Consider the following 20,428-nt stretch of genomic DNA (forward strand, 5'->3'; position numbering starts at 1 on the left):
TTTTCTTATTCTATATTAAAATATACTTTTTCTTTATTTAAAGGCATATAAAGAAAATCTACATTTTTCTCAATAAATTTTACCCTTTAAGAATTAAATCACTTTTCAGTACAATATAATTTGTTAACATACAGAACAATTACTTAAACTTGACATATACTCAGTAAATTAAAATCTTAAATTTTTAATGACAAAAATATTAGTATTACGATATATAACTAATATAAAAAAATGATTCGCGCGACTTTAAGCTTTGTGACGTCATGTAAGAATTCTAACTAGGAAATCTCTAATAATAAGATCCTAGGAGATACGAATTAAAAGTAAATAGATATGTTCTTCCAAGACAATGGTTTTATTTATTTTTATTAATTAATAAATTATACTTCAAACCATATAGCTTTTTTCTAGAGAAGTTACAATCTAATACTCTTATAGTAAAGAATAAAACCATAATTAGCAGTATTACAAAATAGTTTCCACTAAACCGCTCAAATTTATTTAATATGACTATATCTCTATTGTCGTGTACTACTAACATTACAAAATCAAGACATAGTTAGATTTTGTGTCAGTAGAATTAATACATACATCGATACTAAAAAAGTTTTCTCTTAATTTTAAGAAATTTCTTGCATTTGAGAAATTCGTAGAGATCTTGATTCTGCCATTGATGGCAAGAAAGAGGTTCTCTCTTTTCTCTCTCGCCTTTTATGCTTTTTACTAAGCTCGCAAGATTACGTAAACTTGCCATAGTTGCATATAATTTCCCAGTACAAAATAGATAATCTCAAGAATCTGAGATTCGGGCGAAAAGAGCATAGATAATCTCAAGAATCTGAGATTCGGGCGAAAAGAGAAAGAGAGCGGTGGGAGAACGGAATATTATCACCGGAAAACACCACGCGTAAATATGGTTGGTAGATAAACGATACTAAAGTTTTTATTAGTTGGATAATAATATATGAGTATGAGTAATTACATTTGCTCGAATGTAAGATTAGTTGGATAATAATATATGAGTATGAGTAATTACAGTTTGTGTAATCGATGGTCCAACATTAGTTATACGAATCCCTTGTATCAATCCTTTTTGTTCAGCGTTTACCATCATGAAACTTAGCATATTTGCATGAATATAGAATGAACAAGGATTAACACTGAATTTCTCCGTTATATTTTTTTCTTCCTTAATTCTCAAAGTATTTTTTTTTATGTTGATTATATTTAGCGATTGTTCACATATTGAAACGATTTGACTATACTTGAGTTTTAGCTATTTGCCAAATTGGACATGACAACACTAGCGTAGTATTGACCGAAATAAAACGCTATAAACACTAATCCAAAATACTTTTTAGTAATATTAGTGATGATCGCAATAACAAAATGATAATTGTTAAATAAAAACCACTAATTTTATTTTAATACTTTTACATTATTTTAAAATTGTCAGTTGAGTAGCCATTAAGTAATGTGTTACTTATTAATCTATTTCTGATTGTTGAAAGAAACAAATTCATGCATTGAAAGTATATATATAGGTTTCCTTTTCTTAACTCTAAATGATGGAGTCTATATATAATTTTAACAATCACCATATTTTAGCTCAAAAATATTGATTAGGACCACGCATAATTGGATACGGTATATTTGAAATTAGGAAATCATAAACTCGTCAAAATGGTACATTAGTATATATTATATCTCTAAAGAGGGAGAAAGAGAGAGGTTCACATTGTGTAATGAATGACTCAGCAAAACACATTACATGAGAACCTCCAAAACTCCATCTATCCATCCTCATGTCTCTTCCACACATGACACAAATATAAATACTAATATACATAAATACGCATATAACATATATTTATATATATATATATATAGATATAAATTAGTGGTAGCAACCCGTCCTTCTCCATTCTATTGGTCTAACGAAAGCCATTGAAGAAAAGCAGAGACGATAGTGAAAGAGTGAAAGATAGAGAAATGGCAAGAACACACTTCATCTTTCTTGTACTAATGTTTTCATCATCATCATCATCATCATCATCGCCACCATCATCATTATCATTATCACGAGAGCAAGAGGAAGACAGGATCCAAGCACTTCCAGGGCAACCAAAAGTAAGATTCTCACAGTTTTCGGGTTATGTGACAGTGAACGAGTCACACGGTCGATCACTCTTCTACTGGCTCACTGAGTCATCTTCTTCCCCTCACACCAAACCACTTCTTCTTTGGCTCAATGGAGGTTAGATGCTTTTATATGTCCCCGCTTATATATATAGATATAAATATATATATATATATATATTATATATATATATATTCACACAGTCATGGATCTCTAGTGTATCTTTACAAGTTTGGTGTTATATATCTTGCCTGTGATAATTGTCTCAATGTGACATATTCCTTTTTTTTTGTAAAAATGAAAGACTTTCTTTATAATTTATTTTTCAACAGTAGTTTTAGTCCGAACATCTATTAAAACTCGAACCAAAATATGTTTCGACGAATGAGTCTATCTCCAAATATACTTTGAGTCTTTGATCTTTAGTTGACAAACTAAACCTGGTTCCCACTTATTGAAGTGTTACCTTGTTGATTTAGTTTTAGGCCATGATTCGATTTTCCTCAAATGTGAAATTATCTAAAAAACCACTCTCATTTAACTAGTCTATCATGTTTCAGACCTATTCGAAAATTCCGTTAGTAAACTACTTGATGGCTACAATCATTATGGAAGAATTAGCCAGGTGATTAAAGTTAGAATTATCCATAAATATATAAAAAAGACAAACTAAACAAAAAAATTATGGACTTTATAATTTCCTCTCAAACACACACTACAAGAAAACAAGGTCATTTTCGACGGAATTTCCCACGGTAATATTCCGTCGGAAATTATCGACGGATTTATGACGAGGTTTTGACGAAAATGATATGCGTCGGAAATCCGTCGGATATTTCCGACGGAATATAATTCGTAGGTAATTCGTCGGAAATTTCCGACAACTTTTCGAGGACAAATTCCATCAGTAAAAATTCCGACAAAAATGTGACGAATTTTAGATGGATATTCATGTCCGTCATTTTCCGTAAGAGTTCGGTCGGAAATTTCCGAGGACTTTCCGACGACAAATATCGTCGGACCAATTCTGATGGAATTCCGACGGATTTCTGACAACTATGTTACATTTATCCCACATCGGCTGGCAAAAAGGAGAAAGATAACTAAAGTGATCTATAAATATTCACACTTGCTCGAAAAATTATCAAGTGAGCTTTCTCAAATGCTCAAAGGCTTGGTTAACAGTTAAAAATTTAATAATTTTAATTGATTAAAAATTGATATTAAATCAATTTGTTTGACCAATTTGGTCCTAGTCGCAGAACAGTTGCGGAAGCGGGTATTTAATTGCTCAAGTGCATGTGTTTTTGAACACAGATAAAAAATCTATCTATAATGTCTTCTTCAGTTTCTTATAATTATTTTCGATCATGGATGGATAAGCCTTATCAAATTCCAGGTACGGGTCTTATTACGGAAGAATACAAACAAGGGATACAACAATTCATGGCATTTGTGAGTATGCAAAAAAAAGCCAAAAAATCTGGTAAAATATATTGTCCATGTACTAATTGTCAGAATCCTAGATCAGTCATAATAGACGAAGTATGGTCACACCTGTATTGTAGTGGGTTTGTACCGGGTTACAAAGTTTGGTACTATCATGGAGAAAATGATTCAATGGTTAATTATGCTAATACTAGTGAACAATATATCGGAGATAGTTTAGAAGAACCTGCAATAGAAGTAAAAGATGTAGGTCATGTTGAAATGAGAAACGTTGGTCACGTTCAGATGGTGAATGATGCATTTCGTGAAATTATACCATCAACTGCGGAGTATGCAAATAGAGGAGAAGAACCTAGTTTAGAAGCTCGGAGGTTCTTTGATATGTTGGACGCTGCTAAAAATCCGTTGTATGCTGGTTGTAAAGATGGACATTCCCCTTTATCAGCTGCAACTAGGATGATGGGTATAAAGACGGATTTTAATTTGAGCGAGGAATGTGTGGATGCAATAGCTGATTTTGTGAAAGACATTTTACCGGAAAATAATCTTGCACCAGCATCATATTATGAAATAGAGAAACTTGTTCGTGGTCTTGGATTGCCGTATCAGATGATAGATATGTGCATCGATAACTGTATGCTATATTGGAGAGAGACTGTAGACCGTTCAACATGTTATTTTTGTCGCAAGCCTCGGTATAAGGATACATGGGGAAGAGTGCGAGTCCCACATAAACGAATGTGGTACTTACCGTTAACAGAGAGACTGAAGAGGTTATATCAATCAGAGCGTACGGCAAGTGCAATGAGATGACATGCAGAGCACACCTCGGATGGAGAAATTGCTCATCCCTCAGATGCAAAAGCATGGAAACATTTTCAATTCATTTATCCCACTTTTGCGTATGAGGCAAGGAACATATATCTTGGATTATGTACGGATGGTTTCAACCCGTTTGGAAAGCATGGAAGACAGTATTCGTTGTGGCCAGTAATTGTAACACCTTATAATTTGCCACCATCTCTATGCATGAAACGAGAGTTTTTGTTCCTTACCATTCTCGTTCCTGGACCAGAGCATCCAAAGAGAGCATTTGATGTGTTTTTGCAGCCACTGATTCATCATCTATCTAACAATTTTATAATTTTTTTTAGGAAATTCGAAAAGTGAAGGGCAGATTTGTCGGGTTAGGCGGACTCCCGAGCCAAGAGTCTTCTTCTTCAAGTTATTATGCCCCATCTGCAAACTACAAAGCTGACATAGATAAACTATCTCTAACGGTTAGAGAACGTGATGAGGAGGTTGCAGAGCTTAAGGCCGCTAACCAGTCAACCCAACAAGAACTATCTGATCTGAAAGCCGTTTTGAAAACCGCATTACCTAATTTCTTTAAATAGTTATGTTTTAAAATTTCCAAAACTATTGCTAGTTTGTATTTTTTTAAATCAAATTTCATGTTTTTAGAATTTTTAGTTTAATTAATATTTTTAAATGTTTATTAATTGTTTAAAAATAATAAATAATAATTTTAAATAATTAATTGCGAATTATGTATATATCTGTATTTTCAAAACAATATTTATAATGGTCACAAATCCGTTGGAAAAAGTTTGGTCACAAATCCATAAGAAACGTTTCGTCGAAAATTTGTAAGAAAAACTCTATCAAAAATCCGTAAGAATATATTTCGTCGGAAATCCGTAGGAATGCATTTCGTCGGAAATTCGTAGGAATGCAGTTCGTCGGAAATTCGTAGGAATGTATTTTGTCGGAAATTCGTAGGAAATAACCGACCTCAAGGTACCGTGGAACAGTCATCGGTTTTTCGTCGGTAAAATTTCGCCACGGGAGAACGTCGGTAGGTTGTCGGAAAAGAATTCATTGGTTTAGCGTCAGAAATATCCGACAAGATTCCAACGACTACAATCCGTCGGAATATTCCCACGACTTTCCAACGGATGCATATTTCCGACCAGCTCAAACCGACGGAATTTATTTTGTGGCAAATCCGTCGGAAACGGTCATTTCTGACGGATTTCCTATGGATGTAGTCGTCAGAAATGAGCTGTTTTCTTGTAGTGACAATCCTATATTCCTAAAGGCTAAATCCTCGTAAACGTTGTAAACGGAACACGTCAAATCTCATTATTCTTAGTTAGACAAAACAAAACTAAAATTTAAAAATACCAATACTTTATGTCTTATAATTATATTTCAATTGTGATTAAAGCAAATTAATGTCCACCAAAACAACATCAACAACCCAATATGACTCTCATAAGTGAAACATGCTATTGTTGTAAGAAAAACAAACAAAGGTAAGCCTTTAAAAACTAAACATAGTGCTTTTACCTTTTTTTTTCCTTTCCCTTCAATAGTATAGATTATTCCCATCCTGCGAGCATTTTAGCAACAATCTACATTTCTCACTAAAATAGGCCTTAAGGAATATTTGGAATATACTCTATCACTCATGCCAACATATAGAATCTAATACTAAAAAATAAAAATTCGATCATGCGCATGATTACGACATAAAGTATTAATTCACTATCTTTTGCACGGCGCCTCCTAAACTTAATTTTTTCATATACAAACAAAAAACCCATGTAGCAACCTTTGTACAATCGTAATAAAGGGAAAACATGAACAATAATATAGGGAAAACATGAACAATATATTTTAGAAAATAAATGATTTGATTAACATTAATAAGTCACATGAACCCGCGTGTAAAAGCACAATAGTATTGGTCTAACTTCTAAGACCAGAGGCGTGAATTAGTTAGAATTCAATGTTTGATTTTAGTTTATGTAAATTTTGCGTATGGATCAGTTGGTAGCTTACATTTCAATTTGGATGTTATATCCATAGTAGGTTTCCTGGAAACTTCTTACCAAAGGGTCTACTTATGTCTGTAATTAGTTGGTTGGCTTAGTGAAATCCGGATATTTAGTGTACATTCTTAAAAAAATTTAGTAAGTCATGTGTAAACTTCAAGGTTGCTCTTTGTCCAAAAAGAAAACTTCAAGATTGCTATTGAAAATATTAAATAAAGAAAGAAACATAAATAATTTTCTTAATCACTGAAATATTTTTGAACCATTTCTAAATTCTAACAAAAAAATCATTATAACATTTATTTAAGAGAATTACTAACTAAACAAAAGCCGGCAGAACTTAAAGTAGGGACATTCGATGATCCTGATTATATATATATATATATATATATATATATATATGTGTTGTGTGTGTATATTTAGTCGCAGGACCACAAAGAAAAGGATAGCATCTATGTAAACTACAATCTAGCTCACTTAACACTTTCAAAGATCGACTTTTCAACTAATTTTTCTCTCGCCTTTTGACATTCGGTAAGAAAGCACGACAAAAACATGCAAAAAAGGCTCACTGCATTTAAAAAATAAAACTAAATGAAGAGTATTTTTCGTTTCTCTGAATGACATAGAAGAAAAATGTTGATTTTTAGACAACCAAATTCAGCCATTTTAGAGAAAGATGGATTGCAAAATCTTAAATAAGTTATTTATTTATTGGGCATTTAAAAAAAAAAATTAGGTCGATTCCACCTAACTTTTCAAACAAATATCATGTTATTTTTTTCAGTAACACATTATACATTATAATATGCAATATATTAAAATCACATGCGAATAACACATATATAATTTACAGTTTTGCCACGATGTGGTCTTTTTCTTAATGCCAATTTTAGATATTTAACAAATGAACCATATAAAATGTTTATATTGTACGTGGAAGAATGTCACACGTAAAAAGAAACATGAGCTAATCCAATTATTATCACTTCGTTATGAGTTTTAGTTCCATAAAATTTAATATTATATTTAAACTCGAACACACGTTGCCATAACTCGATCTAGTATCAATTCATCCAGAAAGTGGCCAATATACGATTACCAATTGAACTTAAGTTGAAAGAGTACAAAACATTCAACATCATGATATTCGTTCATATGATTTTGTATGGAAAATTATTACTAAATATGTGTATGATATTCAAATAATATGATGATACGTTATATGTAACTAAATCCGCAGGACCAGGCTGCTCATCGATTGCTTATGGAGCTTCAGAAGAAATTGGACCGTTCCGAATCAACAGTACCGGTTCAAATCTCTATCTCCACAACTTTTCTTGGAATACAGGTACTCACTAATTTAATTTCGATCAGTTTCTATTTCGTTCTTTAGCTATAAAGTTATATCGTTTTACAACTGTCTCCCACTATATCAAAATTAATCTTATGAAAAATCTGTTTCTGAGTAATTTTGATCATACACAACTATCTAACAAAAAGTGTAATAACAGAGGCAAACCTTTTGTTTCTGGAATCGCCCGTTGGAGTTGGATTTTCATACACTAACACAAGCTCCGATTTAAAAGAATCTGGAGACGAACGTACAGGTCAGATTAATTTATATATTTATTCATATTCACAAAGATTTTGTTAACCACTTGCCCTATTAGCAATCGAGTTTCAATGGATATACATATTTGACCACTACAAAATTCACTTGACAATTTAATTAAAATTTTCAAAGTTTGTCTAGAGACCAACAAGCGTAATAGTTACAACTAAATACTATTACATAAAATATTTATAATTTTGTTATGATTGAGAGAAACTGATTCAATAATCGTGTGCTGCAGCTGAAGAAAATTTGATATTTCTTATTAAATGGATGTCAAGATTTCCCCAATACCAATATAGAGATTTCTACATTGCTGGTGAAAGCTACGCTGGTATGTCAATATGTCATATACACTTTGGAGATAGGGGTGGCAAAAAAACTATAATAAAAAAAAAACTTAATCGAACCAATGTTTATAATCGACTGGTTTTATTAATTGCAAAACTAAGAAACCAAAACCGAAAATATTGAAACCAAAATTTTTGTCACTACAAGAAAACACTAGAAATTCTGAGAGTAAAAATTTGGGTTGGTCATATTCCAATACTAAACTGACAGACGGCAACAAATCATCAGTATTTTGTCGGATATTTTAGAAGAAAAATATCCTACCCAAAATTTTGTAGAAAATTTCTAAAATAATTTTTTTTAGAATTTGTTTTTCAAATATGATCTGAAATTTCCAGTGAAGATATTTCTCTAAATTTGGCCGCTCAAGTTGTAGGAAAATGGTAAGAATACACTATGAACATGTACTCAAATCAATCTGAACCGAACAATTGAAATTTATTTGAAATTATCTTTTTATTATACATACAAAATTAAAAATATATAATCAGAAAAGATAAATTAGATTTGTTTTTTTATATACCCCTAAGTTGTTTTACTGACTAAAAAGAAAACTGAATCAAACCAAAATTTGTTCATTCGAACTGGAATCAAAGTAATTTACAAATGGTTTTTTGATGGTTTAATTTAGATTTTATAAAATTAATAAAACAGGAAATTAAAAAAACTCCAACCGTGAATAAACCGTAAACCGGATTGCTCACCCTACTAGAAGCAATTCAGCTTCTATAATGGTTTTTAATTAACCTGGTTAAACCATTTTATTTTATTTTCAAAATTTTATATAATTTAGGCTCTAATTTGTGACCAAATAATGAAAAAGAATAATAAAATTCCTCATCAGTCTTTAAAAATATACCATTTATATAGAATTTATTTATACACATTCCTCTTAATTCATCAAAAAGTACATCACTTATAAAAAAATATTTTTTACACACTATTCTTTGTCATTTCTTCATTTTTAGAAGATGATTGAATAAAAATATTTCTCACCAAATTTGATAAGGAATAATAACGAAAATACATTCCCATTATTTTATTTCTCTTCATTCCTTTCATATTTATTCATATTATTTCTTTAATGACCAACAATTAAAACTTTAATGTCTGTTTTTACAGGGCATTATGTTCCTCAACTTGCCAAAAAGATCCATGAGTACAACAAAGCATGCAACAAACCAATCATCAATCTCAAAGGATTTATGGTAAAACCGTTTATGTTTGAATCTATTTATCACATTTCAAGAACTATTACTCTACATTGGTAATAACAAGAACTCTCCTTGAAGGTTGGAAACCCAGAGATGGATAAAACCAATGACAAACTAGGGACCATAACGTATTGGTGGTCACACGCAATGATCTCCGACGCTTCTTACAATTCAATCCTCAAAAACTGCAACTTCACGGCAGAGAGATTCACCAAAGAGTGCGATTCCACCATTTACGACGCTGCGGCAGACTTTGGAGACATCGATCAGTACAGCATCTACACACCCAAGTGTGTACCAAAGTTTATAGGGAATAAGCAAACGCACAAAACGTTACTACCTAAGCCGATTTTAGATGAGTACGACCCTTGTACCGAGAGCTACGCCGAGATATACTATAACCGTCCCGAGGTACAACGAGCTATGCATGCTAACCGTACCGCCATTCCTTATAAATGGACTGCTTGCAGGTATCATCACTAATCACTAATGCTCAACAACATTCACTAAAGGGTCAGCATTCAGCAACCGTACCAAACTGTATCGAACCGAACCGATTAGATTGAGATATAGTTTTCCTTAGAAGTTAGAACTAAACTAACTCAAACTAAAACTAAACAAGAAAACTGAACTTATTCACCCTAATTTGATTATATGAGATAATCTTATACTAGGTTTAGCGAATGTGGTTAGTAATTTATGAATGTGATTTAGCAAACGTGGTTTGAATCTTCAGATGTTCGATTTCATCCCTTATAATTTACGAACGAACATATTTATTTACCATTTAGTCTTGAGAAATTATCGACAACTATTCATAAACTTATTTAATATTTTTTAAGGCATGATCAATATCAGACAAAACTGAACCGAAATGACTATGGTTACAATTCAGACATAACTAAACTAAACCGAACCAAACCGGACCATTGACTCTGTGTTTTTTCGTTCTTCCCAAATGCTGCAGTGACTCTGTGTTTAACAGTTGGAACTGGAGAGATTCGGACAACTCGATGTTGCCGGTATATAAGGAACTCATGGAGGCTGGTCTAAGGATCTGGGTCTTTAGGTATATACGCTATGTTTCGGTATAATGAAACTAGTTACCAAGATCACAACAGTAACAAGCTCTTTTTGGTCAAATAAAGAAACGTTTTTCAATCAAATTGTGATGCAGCGGTGATACAGACTCGGTGATTCCAGTGACAGCGACTCGGTTTTCCCTCAGCAAACTCAATCTTCCAGTGAAAACTCGCTGGTACCCTTGGTACTCCGGGAATCAGGTAACATTTTTACATAAGTATAACTCTGTAGTATATGCTTATTATGAGGAACTGTTGAATGTGATATGACGGTGACAGGTAGGAGGACGAACAGAAGTATACGAAGGGCTTACCTTTGTGACTGTAAGAGGAGCAGGCCACGAGGTTCCATTGTTCAAACCGCAGAGTTCGTTAATCCTTTTAAGATCGTTCTTGGCTGGAAAAGAGCTTCCAAGATCTTAGTTTGGCAAGCCTATGGAACCTGAGTAAACATGGTGTTTTGTTTCCGTTTTTTTTTGTTCTGTTTTAAGAAGCTATTCATTTCTAAGACAATAAGACTTTGAAGCATTCTTGGTAAGGGAAAGATTTTGATACAAGAAGAATTGTGTTGATATTCCAGATTATACCAAGGGGAATAAAATTGCAGAGAGACAAAAGATTTAAATCTTTATATCTGATTCCATAAGAGTAAAGTACAAAGATCTGTGCTTTTTGCCTGACTGATACAAAGAAAAGAAAGCCAACCTCTCATAACTGAAAGTTTTGAATATGACAACAATTACAGTTTCTTACTTCATTCTTTCACTGAAGTCCCGGTGGCATGCCTAAGCTCTGCGCAAGGTCGCTCATTCTTTCTTTCATAGCCTGTGAAATCCAAACTTTTCAAATTAGAGAAAGAGATGAAGAGAAACAGATACTTTAGCATGCATTGTGATATAAATGGTCTGCGATTGCTTTACCACTACACTCTTTGCGTGTGCGTCCTTGTATGCTTCTGTGACCAGTTGTGAAAGTTTCTGCCAAAGAAAAAACACACGACATGAGAAACTATAACCAGTTGCTTTTGATTGTTCCATTACAAGGTCAGTGCGGTTACTAACTTCGGAACCTAGTTCCATTGCCGCATCAGTTATATCAGTACGGATTGGTTGCTGGTTCCCTGATAATGTAACCTGATACGAAATTCAAAGGTCCAATCATCAGAAATTTGTATCAGAAACAGAGAAGATTAAACCACATTCCATGATTGTAGGTTTGTTTTTGCCAAATTATCCAAAGATTTAACAAGTCAGACAACAACACAATTCTTACATCCATCAAGTTTCAAAAAGTAGAAGACAAAGACGCATCTTTTACGGAAACAGAGCCGGATAATGAGCCAGGGTAGATAATGACATTAATAAGGAGTTCTTGAAAGCTTTCCAAGGCAAAAAGTTTGGTAATAGACTAATAATTGGTAACAACACAATTCTTACATCCATCAAGTTTCAAAAGTGGTGGAAAAAGAAGCATCTTTTAGGTAAACAAAGCCAGATAATGAACCAGGGTAGATAATGACACTGATAAGTAGTCTTTGAAAGCTTTCCAAGGCAAAAGATTGGTAATAGACTAATAGTTAATTTCTTGTGTATATTATGCATAATGATCAAATAGAACAAAAAAAAATCTAGTCTTTTCTTGTGTGCATTGATCTAGTTGAGGCGACACTGACCTTGACAAGCTCGCCTTCACAATAACCATCAAATTCCGCGCTGAAACGACAGCAGCAGAGAACTCAAATACACGAAGAAGATAACTTCAAAATTTGCAAACTTTGTATAGTGAAATGCGACTTACGCAGCTAACTCTTTTTGCACACGTACAGCCTCAACTTGAACAACCATCTGAGCTTTCTTCACAGTCTCATACATATTCTGCATATTCCCAAAGATTCCTGCCTAGAAAAGATCACCACAAGGATAAGAAACAAAACTCTTAAGTCCCAAAAAACGGATTTCACAACTATAAAAACAAAGCCTTTCGAGTCGAATGTACCTTTGATTGTCCATCCTCGGTGTTATCTTTCTTCCCACCTCCGAATAATCCATTCACACGAAGAGACCTTTTGCAAAATTTGGTGGGCTTGTACTGATTTGGCCATGTAGCGTTCTGTCTACTTCCTCTCTGCGAATTCAAGCTCGCATTTCCTGCAAATTGATCGAGATTTCAGCTATCCCAAATTAAAAAAATCGAATTTTGCAATCTAAAACACTCTCATCACCACATTTGCAACACGCTTCAGCTCTTTACTCAAAATCACATCTCTCTAACCTAAATCGAGAGAGAGAGAGAGATGGGAGTTCAGGAATAAGAGAGACTGACCATGGGAGAAAGGAGATAGCAGAGATTTGGTGAAATCGGTGGTCGACGCCATGGTTTCTTCTTCTACCGGAGGAGATAAGAGAGAGATGGGCTCAGGGCTCTTAAATTCGACTAGATAAACCGGAGGAGGAAGAGAAAAGCTTTTTTTTTTTTCGTAGTTAGTGTTTGTTCAAGTTCTTAACCAATGATTTAGCGCCACGTCACCAAACACTTTGAGCTTATATGTTTGTTTTTGGGTATTTGTATATCCTTTCCGGAGTTAAGTCACAACTTTATAACATTTTCAGCACCCAAAACTAGGTTTGGATTCAATTTGGTTCCTTTGGATTTAGAATAGTTTGGTATTAGAGGTTTAAGACTTTATTTTGGTGTACCAATTTGACTTTCAAGAGCTATAAAAACAGAATACCATTCATCATCTCAAATTTTTTTTTTTAAATGTATATTATGTTTCATTGATTTCCAATTCAAAACTAGTTAACAAAGAGTGAAATTTATTCATGTCATTTATAAATTACTCAAACTCAAGTTATTCTCTATGTTAATTAACAATAAATCCCAATTGAAGTTATCATATGTTATCTTTTCACTGTGTATACAACAGCTCATGAACAAATCAACGAAAATTAACCTTAAGCTCAGATTCAGATTGAGATTCTCCACAAAACTAAACTAGAAAAACTCATCAGCTAATTTCGAACCGTAAATAATCTAGGGACCAGTATGCTCTGCAAAAGTCAAACTTAATAGATTTAAATGCATTGTAAATATCTAAATATATAGAAGAAGACTACACAAGCTTAATTAGACGAACATGCAAATATAAAAAATCTAGCAAAAGCAATACTCACAAGTCTCTGGGAACATGCATAAAGTCTAGCCAAAAAAAGCAACACTCAGAAAGTCTCTTCCTCTTATTCTGGAACCGGAACTAGACTTGGAACATATACATTGCACCATATCTTTTGTCCTCTCATCGTAACTTGTTTTTTGATCTCACCTTCACCCATTTCGTAAATACTGGTGTACATACATTTCTTCTTGATGTCAGTTTCCTCGCACAATAGCATGATCTTATTGTTCTTGAGTGTAAAGTATTCCGGAATACTGAAAGTGGAGATGGAATGTAATATTGAGGGATCAATAGTTACATTAAAATACTTGCTCCATGAGACATTAATCCCATCAGTCACCTTGCTTGTAACCCACACCTTAACCTCCACATCGTTATGTTGATGAAATAAAGAAAGCCTATGTCCTCCAAGACCTGACAAGAGCAATTTATGGTCAAAAGGCACAGAACTCACAATTCCCTTTGGAATTGGAACACAGCATATGGGCTTGAACATTTCTGTGGAAAAATCAAAACTTTGGATGAAGATTTCGATTTCAGAGTTAACCCTCCCCTTTTGAGCAATCCAATACATGTTTCCATTCATAGACACTGATTTCCGCAGTGCATCACAATCTAGAATAGTATCAACACTTCTCCAGAGTTTAGACTTAAACTCATATATCTCAATCTCTGATGATGTGACTCAGTGTGTATACTAATCCTCAAGATCTTGTAGTTTTCACGGGATACATTGTCATATCCAAAACCGTAGACATCAAAAAATTTGCGAGAATTCGAGGGTTTGATCCATTTGAATTGTCTCAAAATCGGATTCCAAACTGCGAGCTTCATAGTATAACTACACCTAAGTGTCTCAAGACACTTACATAGCAATAATCCGTGGCAGTGAATCATTTTTGAATAAAGAAGACTGTGTAACTCGTTTGAGACAGCTTTGGTCTCCGGATCGAAGAGTTGACTCGTTTCATGATCATTTTGTATGGATCGTTCTTTGGAGAGATCCAAATATTTGTAGATGAATCTCTTGTCGTTGATGAGAGCGTACCAATGTTTGCATATCGATTTGAATCGTCCCAAAGTTTCAAACGGAAGCCTGTAAAGTATCTCTTCTACTAACTCAAAAGGCAGCAACAACGACGAACGCTGCTTTGAGGAAATCATGGGAGAAAATTTAGAGAACTTAGGTCACTAAGAGAAAGAAAAAGCTTCCTTTTGTACCCTAATCGATTAATTATTTTTTCTTAAAATTAAAATTTTAATTATAAAAACATATACTTATAATAAAAATAATAAAGATCCTTGTGGGCTTTATTATAAAGATCTCTACATCAACAAGTCATTCGGCGATGCTTTACCGATGAGGTTGTAAGATGATGATTGTATCAATCATAAGTACATTAATTAGAGATATACACAAAGTAATATTAATATATTTGATAAATCTAAAGGAAATATTCATTCCAGAATATTCCTATTCTAACACCCCAGTCGAAGTTGGAGATTCCCAAACACTGAGAGACTGGATCAAAAGTCAACGAACAGCAACGGGAGCCTTTGGTGAAAATGTCAAACATATTGATGCACATAGAGTATATGTAGTATCTTAATATGTCTAAGTGCAACTCTTTCACGTACAAAGTGAATGAAAATTTCTGTGTTTTGTACAGTGATGTTGCACAGGATTTGACAAGAGGTAGACCACACTAACGTTGTCATAGAAAACCACATAAGCTTCTTGTAGCGGGCATCAAAGCTCGAGAAATAAGTTACGTAGCCAAGTGAGTTTGGCAACAACATTGGCAATACCCCAATATTCAGAGCACTCGATCGAGAAATGGTCTGACGTTTGGAAGACCAAGAGATCATGGTATCATTATCAAAGACAAACCCTAGCAAATCTCAATATCCTAATCTCGGTTGCTAGAACTCGATCCATCTCTGCACTTATTCTTTTTCTTCTTTCCTCTTTGTTCTCTCTCTAGACCCCATGGCTTCCACCGCCTCTTCTTCTTCTTCTTCCTCTAGTTACAAACCGTTTGGCATCGCCCAAATTCGTGTGTACATACCAATTCAACTTGATCTCAACAAGATGAGATATGATGTATGGCGTGAGCTCTTTGAAACTCACTGTCTCATGTTTGGTGTTCACGATCATCTCAATGGCTCGATCAAAGTTTACACCCACCGATGAGAAGACCTGAAAAGAACATGATGGCCTCATGAAGATGTGGATTTATGGCACTGTGTCTGAACAACTACGCGACACAGTTCTCAAAGCCAAATCCTTGGCCAATGACGTATGGCTCTCTCTCGAAAATATCTTTCAAGACAATAAGGAAGCTTGTGCCCTCTAATATGATAACGAGTTTCGTACTTTTGAAATCGGTGACCACAATGTTCATGAATACTGTCAGAAACTGAAGACTTTATCAGATCTTCTCGCCAACGTTGACTCTCTGGTCTCTGACGGTGTGTTGGTTATGCACCCTCTCAACAGGTTGTCTCTTGTCTGACAAATACGACAGCATCATCAATGTTATCCAACACCAGACCCCTTTTCCATCCTTCACAAAGGCATGCTCGATGTTATCCATGGAAGAGCAACGCCTTGCGAAACAAGTCAAAATCAGTCCGCGTTCACAAGACAATTCATCTTCCTCCTCTGTTTTGTTCACCATCTCCGACCAACAACAACAGCGTCAACAAAACTATGGAGGCTCTAATCGCAGTTCCAATCACAATAACCAAGGCAAAGGTGGTCGGAACAATCATGGTCGAAGTTAGAATAATTATTGGAATCAGCAAAACTATGGACATTGACAACAACCGTGGGTCTATCCTCCATGTTACGGTGCTCCACCGGTGTATCCTCCTCCGTGGTGCTATCCCGCTCCTCCTCTGATGCCATTGCATCACTCATCTAGCGGTATCTTGGGTTCCTACTCCCAACGTTCACGTAGCACGCGAAGTAAATTACGCTCACAACATGCACTACATGCCATCGATTGGGAGCTCGAATGCATCTATTCCGACTGCCTTGTCCAATGCGTTCAGCACTATGAGCATTCAGGACCCTTCAGATCAGACCTGGTTCATGGATACTGGTGCCACCAACCATAACATGCCTCAGTCAAGTATGCTACGTTCTATTTTTATTAAGAGCATTATACCTCTTGTCACTATATAGACATCTTTTGCACGTGTAACTCAAACTGGTCACACCACTCTTCCATCGTTTTCATGCCCTCTCCACCTTCGTGATGTTCAAGAACCTTGTCTCGGTCCAACACTTTTTGCTTGATAATCAATGCTCTATTGAGTTTGACCCGTTTAATTTTTGTGTTACGGATCTGCAAACGAGGACTCCTCTGCTCCGATGCGATAGCACCGCTCTCTATACTCCGTCTCACCGTCTACTGCCTCCACTTCGCTTGCACTCTCTGTTTCCTCAAATCTGTGGTATTGTCTTCTTGGTCATCCGGGCAATACGACACTGCAATCACTTGTTTCTTCTGGTTTTATTTCTTTTAATAATAAGACCGACATGGCAAATTTGTGCGTGTCAATTAGGGAAACACACTAGATTGCCATTTAGTTTGTATACTTCTGTTACAAGAAAACCTTTTGTTGTTATTCATTATAGAATATTCCTATTTTAACTTGTAAGATGATTAAACTCCGTAGGTAATTGTATAAATCATAAGTCCTTATATAGGTACAGTAGAGATATACACAAAAGTAATATTATAACATATTTGATAATATCTAAAGGACATTCATTCTAGAATATTCTTATTCTAACGGAGGTAATATCTGTCATATGTGGACAGAAGCAAATATGTAGAGGAACGAAAATGTTTTGAAAAAGAGATGACAGATGATGAATCTAGGAATTACCCAAAGCTGAACAAGAGTATGCAAGAAGCAGATTTGAAGGTTAAAAAATGGATTTAAAGGCCAATTTTAAGGGAATTCTTTTTTTTTGGATGGATGAAGGGGCCATTTAGAAGCCCCTGCCTATCTCTAAATTATGTTGTCATGACCTCGAAGCATCTTGTATGACTTTTCCACGTAATGAACCTTACCTTTTGTAAGATCCGCTTATTCCTTTTCAAGCAGAGCTTTGTGATTTTATCGTGTTTTGATGCAAAAACCAAGAAATGTGAGTGGGGCTTGAAAAGCATGAGACGTCTACACTTGGTGACACAACACGGAGAGGACAAGTACTTAGGCTCACTGTTTCGTCGTTATTGGTACACTTTTGGTTTGAGGATCTTCACTTTTTGTTATGGGTTTTATAGGGCAAAGAAGTTAAAAAAAACAAATGATTTTGTGTCTTAAAACTATTATATCGATTTTACGATATTTACTCCCTCTAGTTTAGTAGCTTCCCTCATCGTTTTGAATCGAAGACGGGATTAAGCTTTAAGAGACATGCTTTTACGATTTATCTTTTGAAATTGAATACTCAAGTAAATTTCATCATAGAAATAAATTTATGTTGTGGATGTATGCATGCATCTTATTGATATCTGGATCAGACTTTGTCTAATATTTCTATTCTGTTCATTTTTACTTGTTCTAAGTTAACAATCAACCCCAATAGAATATGTGATACTATTTATCTTCACTATTTTGTAATACGACTCTAAAAAACCAAAACCAAAACCAAAACTCAATTTTAGATTTTGTTTCTCTGCAAAACTAGATAAACTCATCAACTAAAGTTGTACCCTAAACAGTCTACCAATAGCAAAAGTCTAATTGTTGAGGGGGAATTGCTAAAAATATGCCACAATTTGAATGCAAATGCAAAAGTATACCCCAAATTCAACCTATTGCAAAAATAGGTCAAAGGGGTAGAGAAATTACTATTATCTCCTACATGAGTAAAAAAAAAAACGGAGGGCTCTATTACAATTTTAACCCTGCGAAGTCTGCAAATATTAATGAAGTCTGCAGAGCAGACTTATAAGAAGTCTGCTATATTATTAAATCTTATATTTAAAATTTAAAATTAAATAAAAATAATTTAAACTGAAATTTGTTTCTATAAATCAAATGTCAACAAGTATGATCTATATAAATTATAATTTAATAAAAATAAATCATTTTAAACCATCTAAGATAAACATCAAAAGTGAATAATTTTAAAGTAGGATTGTAGACTTCTTTATAAGTCTGCTCAAACCGTAAACGAAATTAAAATAAAATATTGATTTAAACCGGAAATAATTAACCTAACCAGATATAACCAGATATTTTTGCCCTATTATATAAATGAGATTTTACCCTAAATCAGAAACTCTCCACTTTGATCCCTCTCTCCAAAAACGGCGCTGCATTTTCTTTGTTGCTGTAATCCTCTTTCTTGCTGCTCTCCATTTTTGCTATGTTCTTCGTTCACTTGAGTTCGGATCTGCAATCATCTACAACAAGGACCAAGCTTGGGACGACCACGTAAGAATCTGTCCCATTTAATTATTTTACAAATTTTTGTTGATTTCATCTTCTTCTAATGTTATTTTGGTCGTTTTCTTTGTTATTGCAGTGGATTTTCTGGGTGGGACTATTTGTTGGTGCAGCTCTTGTGGCTCTCTACCAACAGCTTGTCATCAGAGCAATTCCATTCATGACCACAAGCTGATTTCTTTCTTAGATTAGTCCCTTTCTTTTTTAAGTTTTTTGTTTTTTTTTTCACAGAGGCTTTTTCCAGTGTATTGTTCTCATCCTTTTCCTATTTTATTTTCTTTCTCTCGGATCCATTGTCTGTATCCCATGTTCTAAAAAGCGGCCGCCAAGACCAATTAGTCGTTTAAGACTTGAAATCAAATTCTTTGAAAATTCTTTTTTTTTCTTCGTTTAAGACTTGAAATCAATATATGTATGCCAGATCTATAAGATTTAGGTGTGAATAATAAGAATAATGCAAAAAACTGACTGATTATGTGAAAAAATTGGCTTGCGGCCGCGAAAAAGAGTTGCAGAACTCGAAAACCCTAGATAGAAGACGAAAACAAAATTACAATTATGCCCTTTTTTAAAACAAAAAGAATAACCAAAATTGGAAGCATAATGGTTCGAACCCACGTACTTTGGGCAACAAGTGGGTCTGTTTCCACCAGACCACAAGAGTTTGTTAACGTTGTACGCGTTAATAAAGTAATTTATATACTATCAAGACCGTTAACAAAAGTGGCCAATAGTTAAAGTTGAGGACAAACCATGACAGGTAAATGCAAGAATAACTGATTTTTCAAACTTATACAAATGCAAGAACAATAACAAATAAAAATAATTGAAAGGAAGTAGACTTCTAAACTTCTTTAGAAGTCTGCAAAAATAGATAAATCAAACAAGAAAATTCATTACTTTGTAATTATAACACATAACAACGTCAAACTCATATAGATGCAACACAAAAAACAAATAAACATGTCAAAACAAGAAAATCATTTTTACAAGTAACAAATATTTCAAAAATGAATTTTTTAAAAAAATAATTAGGCAGACTTCGTATGCAGTCTGCTATGATATGCTAATACGTAACAGTAGACTT

At 34.1% G+C, this 20,428-nt stretch overlaps 2 protein-coding genes and 2 pseudogenes across 3 annotated transcripts; 2 read left to right on the plus strand and 2 right to left on the minus strand.

The window, feature by feature from the left end:
* The first annotated feature begins 1,959 nt into the window (after positions 1-1,959).
* LOC18021959 (serine carboxypeptidase-like 22) lies at positions 1,960-11,222 on the plus strand. Of its 2 annotated transcripts, XM_024158415.1 has the most exons (9): positions 1,960-2,257; positions 7,673-7,780; positions 7,944-8,039; positions 8,286-8,378; positions 9,518-9,603; positions 9,688-10,079; positions 10,577-10,678; positions 10,787-10,892; positions 10,971-11,222. In XM_024158415.1, the coding sequence occupies exons 1-9, from the start codon at positions 1,993-1,995 to the stop codon at positions 11,112-11,114; spliced, it is 1,392 nt and encodes a 463-aa protein (XP_024014183.1). In that variant the 5' UTR covers positions 1,960-1,992; the 3' UTR covers positions 11,115-11,222. The 2 variants fall into 2 exon arrangements, with proteins under 2 accessions (XP_024014183.1, XP_024014184.1); XM_024158416.1 differs by lacking the exons at positions 7,944-8,039; positions 8,286-8,378 and having other exon boundaries at positions 1,993-2,257.
* Positions 11,223-11,299: 77 nt separating this feature from the next.
* Positions 11,300-13,148, minus strand: LOC18021960 (nucleoid-associated protein At2g24020, chloroplastic). Its single transcript, XM_006404834.2, has 7 exons — positions 13,014-13,148; positions 12,687-12,838; positions 12,489-12,589; positions 12,364-12,403; positions 11,753-11,824; positions 11,612-11,668; positions 11,300-11,516 (listed from the first exon to the last, which is right to left on the minus strand). Exons 1-7 carry the CDS (start codon positions 13,063-13,065, stop codon positions 11,454-11,456), a joined length of 537 nt encoding a protein of 178 aa, XP_006404897.1. The 5' UTR covers positions 13,066-13,148; the 3' UTR covers positions 11,300-11,453.
* A 779-nt stretch (positions 13,149-13,927) lies between these two features.
* On the minus strand, positions 13,928-15,030 carry LOC18022067 (annotated as a pseudogene).
* Positions 15,031-15,856: 826 nt separating this feature from the next.
* LOC112087992 lies at positions 15,857-16,653 on the plus strand (annotated as a pseudogene).
* The last annotated feature ends 3,775 nt before the right edge of the window (positions 16,654-20,428 follow it).

Source organism: Eutrema salsugineum, unplaced genomic scaffold, assembly GCF_000478725.1.
Source record: "Eutrema salsugineum unplaced genomic scaffold, Eutsalg1_0 scaffold_15, whole genome shotgun sequence".
NCBI classification, from domain to species: domain Eukaryota; kingdom Viridiplantae; phylum Streptophyta; class Magnoliopsida; order Brassicales; family Brassicaceae; genus Eutrema; species Eutrema salsugineum.